Below are 11203 nucleotides of genomic sequence, written 5' to 3'. Positions count from 1 at the left end.
GACTACTAGCCAGTCAAGCAGAGTATGAGGGCCCTGACAGTACCTAGGTAAGAAACTACTAGCCAGTCAGAGCAGAGTAATGAGGTCCCTGACAGTACCTAGGTAAGGACTACTAGCCAGTCAGGAGCAGAGTATGAGGGCCCTGGGACAGTACCTAGGAAGGACTCACTACCGTCAGGAGCAGAGTATTGAGGCCCCCTGACAGTACTAGGAAGGACTGGACTACCCGTCAGAAGCAGAGTATGAGGTCCTGACAGTACCTAGGTAAGTCTACTAGCCATTCAGAAGCAGAGTATGAGGGTCCTGACAGTACCTAGGTAAGGCTACTAGCCATCAGAGCAGCAGTATGAGGTCCTGACATTACCTAGGTAAGGACTACTAGCCAGTCAGAAGCAGAGTTAGGGTCCTGACAGTACCTAGGTAAGGACTACTAGCCGTCAGAAGCAGAGTATGAGGGCCCTGACAGTACCTAGGTAAGGACTACTAGCCAGTCAAAGCATATATGAGGCCCTGACAGTACCTAGGTAAGGACTACTAGCCAGTCAGAAGCAGAGTTGAGGTCCTGACAGTACTAGGTAGGCTGTACTAGCCATTCAGAACAGTAATGAGGTCCTGACAGTAGGTAAGGACTACTAGCCATTCAGAAGCAGAGTATGAGGTCCTGACAGTACTAGGTAAGGACTACTAGCCATCAGAAGAGTGATGAGGCCCTGACAGTACCTATGTAAGGACTACTAGCCGTCAGAAGCAGAGTATGAGGCCATGACAGTACCTAGGTAAGGACTACTGCCAGTCAGAAGCAGAGTATTAGGTTCTGACAGTACTAGGTAAGGACTACTAGCCAGTCAGAAGCAGAGTATGAGGTCCTGACCAGTACCTGTATGGACTACTAGCCAGTCAGCACGAGTAAGGGTCCTGAAGTACCTAGGTAAGGTACTAGCGTCAATGCCGAGTATGAGGGCCTGACAGTACCTAGTAAGGACTACTAGCCAGTCAAGCAGAGTATGAGGGCCCTGACAGTACCTAGGAAGACTACTAGCCAGTCAGGATCAGAGTAGGAGGGCGTCTATGCTAGCATACATGTGTTTGTCTCAAGTAAAAGCTGGACTACAAGCTGTTTGAGAAGTTGAGGTGAACAATGTTTTCTGTTGGAGTGGTACGTCCCTTTGGGGGGGGGGGGGGGGGACTATGGGCTTGTTTTCCACTTTTTGAACCTATAACATGCACAAAAAGATATATAACACAAGAAAAGAATGAAATATGAGTTTCCCTGTTTCTTAGTTAAGTTGGCTAGCTGGCTTCATGCAAAGTAGGTCACTTTCATTCAGTAATCCTCGTTTATCGCGGGGGTTACGTTCCGAAAATGCCGCCGCATAAGTGAAAATCCGCAATAAGAAAACTTTTTTTTTTTTTACAATTATCAACTATACATGTATACAAAACAGTGACTCACGGTAGGCCGTTTCACTGCTCTTCAGACTGGGCCGCTGCTCCTGACCCTTTTTGCATTCGTATTAAACGACTGCTGCTGTCGTCCTTATTTTTTTCCCCTCCTTCTTTTGTAACGAACGGAAGATTCATTGATTCCGTAATGGCGAGCAACGGCTGCATAGCTTTTACATTTCCCTTAGCCGTCCAGAATTTTTAACTTTATCTAGATAGTGCATCTTCCGCCGTTGGGCCCATCCGCAGTGCTTTTGGTCGTCCAGGCCGTTTCGTCGACATTATGGGTTTAGAGATGTTCGAAATTACACAGATAATTTGGCCATTTAATGTAAATTGCCAAGCTGTTTTATGTACGTACACATAACTGCACGAGACGACCAAATGATAGCACATTCGTAGCATGGTTTGATACAAGAATCGAAGTGAGCTTTTAGCGAATCAGAATGCAGAGCACAATGCCCACAAAAAAAAAAAATGCATATAAAACTCTCCGCGAAATAGCGAATCCGCATAAGTGAACCGCGACAGTGGCGAGGGATCCCTGTATAGCATATGTCAGAATGTGGATTTTAAAGCTAAGAGCGTATTTCTGTCTCCCTCACTGAGAGATTCTGATAATGACAACAACACGTCGGCGCATCCACGTGAAGCCTTCCGTGATCTCGCACCCTCCTCCTCCTCCACCACACGTTGCTAGAGCCAGGAGAACAAAGGAAAAATAAAAAATAGGATAGTCAAAATCCGGTAGAATTCTTGACAATCCCGAAAATTTACCGTCGTCGTTACAGAGACTAGCATAAGATATTGTCATTTACTGATATCTTAGTCCTGCTGATTCGGAGGTAACATACTGAATATTCACTGTGTGAGAGGAGCAAGTCCTGCAGTACAGACCTGAGTCAGAGCACATCCTGACCATTATCACTGTGTGAGAGGAGCGCGTCCTGCAGTACAGACCTGATGTCAAGCACATACTGACATTATCACTGTGTATAGGAGCGAGTCCTGCAGTACAGAACCTGATGTCAGATCCACATCCTGACCATTATCACTGTGTGATGATGAGCGATCCTGCAGTAACGACCTGATCAGAGACACATCCTGACCATTATCACGTGTGAGAGGAGCGTGTCCTGAGTACCAGACCTGATGTCAGAGACACATACTGACCATTATCACTGTGTGAGAGGAGCGAGTCCTGCAGTACAGACCTGATGTCAGAGACACATACTGACCATTATCACTGTGTGAGAGGAGCGTGTCCTGCAGTACAGACCTGATGTCACATGCACATACTGACCATTATCACTGTGTGAGAGGAGCGAGTCCTGCAGTACAAACCTGATGTCAGTGATAAATGATAAATGAGAGGCCAGTGTGTCAAGGTGTCACCTCACCTGCAAGGTGAGTCCCACATATGATGACTGTGTTCTTGAAATAGACTAAGCTATAATAAAAGAGAAGTCGCAGGAGGAATGACAGATTACGCTTGCTATTGTTTATTTGTATTGTGTATTTGTGTGTGTTGTGTTGTGTGTGTGTGTGTGTGTGTGTGTGTGTGGTTTGTGTGTGGTGTTTGTGTGTGTGTTTTTTTGGGTGGGTGGGGGGGGGGGGGTTTGCAGACTCCCTGAGTAGGTGCAGGTCGCTGAGACGGATCTACCGTTCCCTCGGGGGTAGAAGGAAAGTGAACAGCCCTTTGGAGAGCTGTTATTTGCCGCTGCTGGCACATGATGAGTCAATGAAACTGTTTTTTTTCCAACCTGGACTCTGTTTACACGTATCTCTGTGGTCTGAGTAACTGATGGAACAACAACAATCTTTGACACTGTTCTAGTATTTATATATTATTTTTTATCTTTGAATTGGTCCCATATTAAGATAATATAACCGTTGGTTGTCCTCGGGTTCAAATTGACCCGTTTCTAATTGTTTTATATCAGAAGTATGGATTTCTTTCAACCAAATTGCCCAAAATACCATGGATGATTCCTGAACGGTTACTTCATTGTTTTTTGGGTGTTTTATTTAATCTTTTAGCATTGTGAATTTTTTTTTTAAGGGTTACAACAGTAGTGGACTAAACTTTGACGTCTACGCCATCTGAGATCCACTCACTCATCCTCTATCTTAACTATTAGTACAAAAATTCATACTTTCTGCCTTTTTAACTAAAAACTTATTCTAATTTGTTCAAATAAGTTTGTTGACCATGAATTCCAGGAATAAGTGTAAACTTGTTATTAAACCAGCTTCATGTTTTAATAACCCCGTTACAAACAAAACACAAAAAACAGATAACACTTAAAAAATGAAAGTAAAAACAGATAAAACACGTTAAAAAACAAAAACACATAAACATTTAAAAAATAACAGAGAAAAACACAAGAATAAACAGTTAAAAAACCCAAACAAAAACCCCACATAAACACTTAAAAAAATTAAAACAAAACAGCGAGAATACTTAAAAAGTAAACAAATAAAACAGATAAAACACTTAAAAATAAAAATTGAAAAACACTAAAAAAAACAAGATAAACAGTTTAAAAAAACAAAAAAATAAAACTTTAAAAATAAAAAAACAGATAAAACACAAATAACATAAAAAAACTGTACTACTGTAATTGGAGTAACACTGCAGAATTTTTTGGGTAAACCCTGTTGTCGTTGTCCACATCCTGGGGGGGGGGCCAGTCCCTCGTACTCAGACATCAGTGAATCACACGCTAAGTCGGGCGGACAATCAGACAGACCGACTTAAATCTAGACAAGACAGGAAAACTGTACTATCAAAATAAAACCGGAAGCAGAAACAACAAGACCACACAGGAACACATACAGGACCAAACAACACAAGACCGGGGAGAAACTGGACAAAAAACACAAGGAAGCCAAACAGGAAAAATCACCCAACCAAAACCCCAAACTGTTAGGGTTTCACTCAGACCCGACACACAGAACAACACTCGGACAACAGGAAAAGGTAACAAAGGTTTAATCCACAAAACACCACACAAACCAAGGGACGCGGAGGATGGTGAAGGTGTAAGTGTGTAATACCAGTCCGGGAAAGCTGCACAGAGTGGTGATGGAACACAGATCGTGTACGGAACGAAAAAGAACATTAGTCAAATAGTAAGCTTAGTAGAGGCAACGACACTAATGGACTGGCCTAGTTTACCACTTGGTATTTATGTAACGAACTGGCTCTGAAGAGGTGGTGCAGCCCGGTATAAATACGCGTGGTGGCGATGGTGGAGAAAGCAGCTGTGCTGGTAGACAGACTTATGGTGATGTGGGTGCAGCTGAGTGCTGGTAGACCTGTACTCTAGGACGCCCTCAAGTGGTGGACAGACAACACAGACACACTGGGGAAGGAGGGGTAATGGAACAGGAATGCAGCAGACCCACAACACAGGCACCATGACAGTAGTTCCCTGATCAGTTTTTGACTTCTTTTAAATTTTTGATGTGGCATTTTCCTTTGCAGGGTGCAAGACTTTCTCCAGCTGCGTGTGGACACCCAGGCCGTCAATAGCAGTTCCAGTATACGCCTCACAAAACACGTTGAGCCCCATTTGCATCGATATCCAGGCCCATTCGAGACACCAATCCCGAAACATTCATTCTTATTTCTATGTGGCCTGCTCTGTTTTAGCGTTCCCGAATGCACAGCGGTCCATATCGTCGTATTTATTCCCACAGCGTGCAGGCAGCAAACGCGACAGTGAGTGTATGAGAGGGATCTTGAGATGATGTCGCTGCTTTTCCCCTTGGCACTGGAGGCGCCAGCTTCTGACCTCTCAAAGCACTTGAGATCTTCTCTAGTCTCTGTTTGTTATGTCTTCCGTTATCTCTGTTTTTATGTCTTCCTCTTGTTGAGTTTAGAAAAGGTTATATAAACAATGTGGTAAAAAAAACACGTATGTCTGAAGGCCAGGTTTAGAAATATTCATATCTCTGTCCCCCATTTTCCCCTCTTTTCCTCTGAATGTAAGAACCACAGTGCAAGTCTGCACTTAACCACATATGGAAAGGGGTTTCTGCTACCAACAAAAGGCGGCCACTGATCAGGACTGGTTTCACGTGACTCCCATCATGGGGGAAGCATGGATCCAGTCCGCTGTCAGCTGCAGTGTTTTGTTGTTTTATGTCTTATTGCTTGTCATTATCATCTTCATCATTCGTTTGCATAAACCTTTTCTTGATTTCTACAGTTTTGGACCCCCACAGCCTCCTCTCCTCGGAGCTCTACCGAACGCGCTTAGTCATTAAAATTCTACGGACACTCGTATCAGCCACTCATCACCTGCTCTGTTATTCTGCTTCATATCTCCCATCATTGATGAATGATTGAACACTTCATTAACTGCTTGTCACCCTGCTTGGTTTGGGTTTCTCCCTCGACTCCGTTTACTGCCTCATATTCTTCATTCCAGTGTTTTTTGCCCTTATCCAAAATGACGATTATTGCTGTTTACATGGCTATTGAAAGTGATATTCCACTAATATGTCATGCACAAAGAACAATGGACCCACAAAAGCACAGGTGTCGGACCATGCCATAATGGCCTGCGATGAGGTTGAAAGCTGCGTAATGACCACATGCTTACTCAAAAAAGCACAACTCCCAGGCATAGTAACAGTTATTGGTTTGTTTCATTTGAACCAAGTTTAAATACTCAGATGTGAGGTGCAAATCACTAGCAGAGCTCAGAGTCAGGGATTGTAGCAAAAAAGGTCCAAACTACCAATGGGAAGACGTTGGGCGATGGACAGAGGACAAGGTGAGTGTATAATACACAGAGACAGGGAGACAATTAGACACAGATGGACACAACTGGGGTGGGTCAGTCTATCACACAACAAAATCGTGTTGGAAACCGTTCCCTATCACGAAACAGTGCACAAGAAATATAGTGTGTTAATACTTTACTATACGAACTTAGACTAGAAACAATTCGGAAAAATCCAATTTAGATTCATTTGATGCATTTGTCCGAATCAATGTCGATCAATGTCCCTTCCTCAGCGTCCGTACGTTCGTCCATTCATGTAGTGCTTTCGACAGTTCTCAACCTTCGTTGTCCGTCCGGTGGTTGCATGATAGAGGATGGATACCCGACCCGTAGCACCGACGGACCCCGGTACCCAACTGAGGTGCCGGGCCGGGTTCGAACAGATTTTTAGAAAGGGTCTCGGGTTCGGGTCGGGCTCGGTCACATCAGCGTGATAAAACGGATGAACATTTTGAATTTAAAACAGCTGATTTAGTAGGTAATGGCGCTTGTTGCCCCGTGTGCATTGAGGCGCTCATCTGTTGACATTTCCCAATGCCTTCCTACACTTGCTTAATAGAAGCGGCTTTCCACACAAACAAACGTAATGTGTCATTAGTATAGAAACAAATGCGATTTTAACTGTGTCGGGTCGGGCTATCTCTATGCCTGTCGGGCTCGGGGTCGGCTCGGTTACTGCTTCGGTCGGCACGCGGCCGGCTCGACAGAAAAACCGGCCCGATCCGCCACTCTATTGCATGACGAAGCAGACGTGTTTTCCTCCTCTCCCCTCTTATCTTGATCTTTATCTTCACAATGCTGATTCTGATCTCTGTTCTGATGCATCTGAAGTTAAGTGTGCGCATGCGCTGAAAGTGCAAGCTGCCTATGCAGTGCCCGTCTCTGTCTTCTACTACTGGTGTACTGTACACAGAGTTTCCCTTCGGGATCAATAAGTATTTCTGATTCTGATTCTATTCTGAAGCAGATCCACCAACTCACTTATGGGGATTTCACCATGTGGAAGCTGAACTCATGCATTCATACATTTTTTCTAGTCATTATATGACTTAATATCTTCAACACGTCAATAAACATCATCCATATTTTTAAAAATTGCAAAAAAAATTGCAACTGCAACATCTGAACATGTCATAACTCTACTTTTCTACCACTTGAGACGGATTATGATCATTTCCTAACATCTCTGTTATGAAACTTTGACTTAAAAAAAAAGCAGGAATAAATTTTAAAGTATGATTTTCTAGTTATTTACCCAGCAAAAGTGATCAAAATTTAAATTTACGATCCATATGATTTATTTTTAATTAAATTGATTATTCAAATCCCAAACAGATTGTTTGAACATGTTAATAATAATAATAATAATTAATAACTGTACAGAAAGTAGTTTGAGTCAATGTCGTATCACAAAGACGTAAAAAGAAAACATGTAAAATATAAAATAAAATAAAATAGAAACTATTTAGATAGAAAGAAAACAAAAGCAAGACACACGCATGCGTACTTTGCGCAGCCTTGATGCGCACCAAGCTAACGACTTTTAACCGTCTATGCTCGAGCTTAACAGCTAGCTAGCTAAGCAGCTAACCATGGCCCTGTTCACGTACAGCAGACTGTCTAATTTACTAAGAATATCCGGAAATAAAGTCTCCGTTAAACGAACGGGGACCGAAATAAAACCGGGACCCGCGTGTTGTGTGCAGTTAAGTCGATGCCAGGTAAGATTACTCCGTAATCAGCACTGCTTTGTACGTTAGTTTCAGTTGACGTTAAGCTAACTAGCTAGCTAGGTAGCTAACAGCTACATGCTAACGACAAGCTAGAAAGAAAGCGAGAGGAAGACCGGAAATTTCCAAAATAAAAGCGGGGGAAGTCAAACGAAATTATAATTATAGAAAGAGTATAACCCTCCAAAATATAAGTCAATAACACATATTGTATGTTTCATGTATTACGTGTTTTTCATCACACATTTCCCACTGTATTTACTTTCGCTTTAAATTTCTTCAAATGCTAAAGATATTATTTTGAAACTCACAACCGGAAGTGTTCATTTGTAATTGTTCGGATTTTACCTAAAGTCATAATACACAATTAGCTCCAACACTTTTTTCACCACTTGTCCCCCCCCCTCCCCAAATACATACCTTTTATGGTGCATACAATACTAATATAAGCTTTTAAAATAAAAAATGTTTATACATCATGTTTTAATGTTAATTAATAGTTTTTTAATCCAATTTTGTGGCATAAAGATGTACATTTAATGGATTCCTCTGTCATTTCTATGCTGAAAAACAGACTTAGAAATCCCGTACTGTCTAAAATATTTGATTTTGGTGGTTGGGGGGGGAATAATCACTAGATTAGAAACTGTTTTTACTGTAAATACGAAATCTGGTCCCTGTTGTCTTCATCTGGTCCATGTTGTCTTCATCTGGTCCCTGTTGTCTTCATCTCGTGCATGCTGTCTTCATCTGGTCCCTGTTGTCTTCATCTGGTCCATGTTGTCTTCATCTGGTCCACGTTGTCTTCATCTGGTCCCTGTTGTCTTCATCTGGTCCCTGTTGTCCATATGGTCCTGGTGTTGTCTATCCGGGCCATGTTGTTTCATTCCTGGTCCATGTTGTGCTTCGATGGGTCAGGTTGTCTCATACGGTCCCTGTTGTCTTCATCTGGTCCCTGTTGTCTTCATCTGGTCCCTGTTGTCAGACTCAGAATCAGAAATACAAACTCTGTGTTGTAGTCGCACTAATAGTAGAAATATCAGAGTAGAAATATAAATAAAGAAATATAAAGAGTGTGGATATGTACGGTATTTACATAGTTAAAGGATGTTTATTAACAGTATTTTACAATTAATATAATTAAAGAATTGCAATGGTGAAAGTATAATAATAATAATAATATAATATAATTGTAGTAGTATTGCACACATTCAGGCCAGGGTTATGACAAACACCATAATACAGAAACATTGCCCCGACAACCTTTCTAGTGTGGTTGTGTTGTGTGTGTGTGTGTTGTGTGGTGTGTGTGTGTGTGGTGTGTGTGTTGGGTGTGGGGTGGTGTGGGTGTGTGTGTTGGTGTGTGTGTGTCCGACACTTAGAGGGAGGAGTTATACAGTTTGATGGCCCACAGACAAGAACGACTCCTGTGGTGCATGTGGGGGGAATGAGGCTTCACTGAACGTGCTCCTGTGATGAGCAGCAAGCACAGAGTGGGTGCGAGAATCTGGTCCAAGATGGGACATGTAGTTTTGGGACAGGCGTCCCGCCTCTCTGACCCCGCCCGGGGACAACGAGAGTCCAGATCGACCCCCACAAAGAGCAGATAGCCAGGTACACCCCTTACGACTGCCCGGGCCTGAGGACAGTTTTGTGATGTGGTTGTCTCTGTGTCCCCAGAGGTGATGACAGCAAGCCGCTGCCGGAGAGGCAGAAGCAGCAGAGGCCAGAGGACCTCCCCAGGCAAAAGCCCGTCACGGGGTCAAACAGGTCTCGTTGTGGATCTTCGGGAAAGGCGGATTGGGGACAGTCCACCACGGCAGGTAGGCGCCACGTGTGATGGGCAGGTTACCCACCCCCCCCCCCCCCCCCCCCCACACACCACACACGCCCCCCCCGCGCCCCCCCAACACCCACATATACTACGTCGATACGTCTTGCTTGTGGTTGTCTGATCAGCAGCTTCTTGTCCGCCCGGTAACTCCGTCTTTTAACCCTTGGTATGTCCTCCAGTCACATTGACCATGTTGCTGGTCTGCGTGTGATGTCAGGTTCACCGCCCCCCCCCTCAAACGCCCCCCCAACCACGGACTATACATAGTGTAACAGATACGTCCTCTCATCCCTGGGAATCATACCGCTCTGTGTTCTCCCACGTTAACCTCTGTTAAAATGTTTATTTGCTTTTTTGAGTGTTTTTGTTTTCAAACTAACTGTTCGAGAGATTTTCCGGACACCACACACACACACACAACACACACACCCAGATATACACACACGACACACAGATGCACACACACACACAATAAAAACCCACACACACCAGATACACACAACCCACACACACACATAGATACCCACAGACAACACACACACACACACACACAGATATACACACACAAACCACACAGACACACACAGATAACACAACACACACAGACACCAACACACAGATTACACCACACACACCACACACAATACAACACACCCACGAACACACACACATATACACACACACACATGACACACACACACATATACAACATACATACACACACCACACACACATTACCACCACACCGACACACACACACTTATACACACCACACACCAGATACACCCACAGCACACAACCAGATACACACACACACATACACCACACATATACCCCACACACCCCCCAGAACACACACCATATCCACACACACAACACACCAGATAAACACACACACACACAGACAGACGTTCCTGCAATTTATAGATGGATTGGAAAAATGATTTGATTCAGAAATTAGGGATGCAAAAGAAAGTATAGTTATGTATAGCAAGTACAAGTTAGCACAAGTTAGAGCGATGTAGAGAAAATCTAATATCACGATATTTTTGACCAAATACCTTGAATGATATTGTAGTGTTGACTATCGGTGCTTTCACGAAAGATATGAGATTTTCGATGAATAATCATCAGTAATGTGCATATTATGACTAAATGTGTAAAGGCAAATCATAGAACAGCTAGAACAGTCTAGTAAGATCAGAAAATGACGTCACTTTGCTATAATATAGCCCTTAAAACCTGGAAAAAACACCACTTACGTCATATTACCAAATACCAATATCCAAAATCTAAGACAATATCTAGTCTATATATATGTATGTGTAAAAATTCTGTTTATGGTAATAGCCGTCTGTGTATATATATATATATTCATAGTACATATTCACCTGTAA

At 43.0% G+C, this 11203-nt stretch overlaps 1 protein-coding gene and 1 long non-coding RNA gene across 2 annotated transcripts in view; both read left to right on the top strand.

Annotated features, from left to right (window-relative positions):
- The first annotated feature begins 740 nt into the window (after positions 1–740).
- On the top strand, positions 741–1062 carry LOC116686307 (uncharacterized). Its single transcript, XR_004331216.1, has 3 exons — positions 741–776; positions 828–863; positions 960–1062. It is a non-coding gene; the product is annotated as an uncharacterized LOC116686307 (long non-coding RNA).
- A 6730-nt stretch (positions 1063–7792) lies between these two features.
- The window catches only part of nubpl (nucleotide binding protein-like), a 15988-nt gene continuing 12577 nt past the window's right edge, over positions 7793–11203 (top strand). The window contains 2 exon segments of the mRNA XM_032511280.1: positions 7793–7976; positions 9655–9795. Of these exon segments, the coding sequence (XP_032367171.1) occupies positions 7835–7976; positions 9655–9795 (283 nt within the window). The 5' untranslated portion in view covers positions 7793–7834.

The sequence above is a fragment of the Etheostoma spectabile genome, unplaced genomic scaffold (genome assembly GCF_008692095.1).
Source record: "Etheostoma spectabile isolate EspeVRDwgs_2016 unplaced genomic scaffold, UIUC_Espe_1.0 scaffold351, whole genome shotgun sequence".
NCBI classification, from domain to species: domain Eukaryota; kingdom Metazoa; phylum Chordata; class Actinopteri; order Perciformes; family Percidae; genus Etheostoma; species Etheostoma spectabile.
Note: the sequence above shows the minus strand (reverse complement) of the source record. Positions and strands in the feature narration are given on the sequence as shown.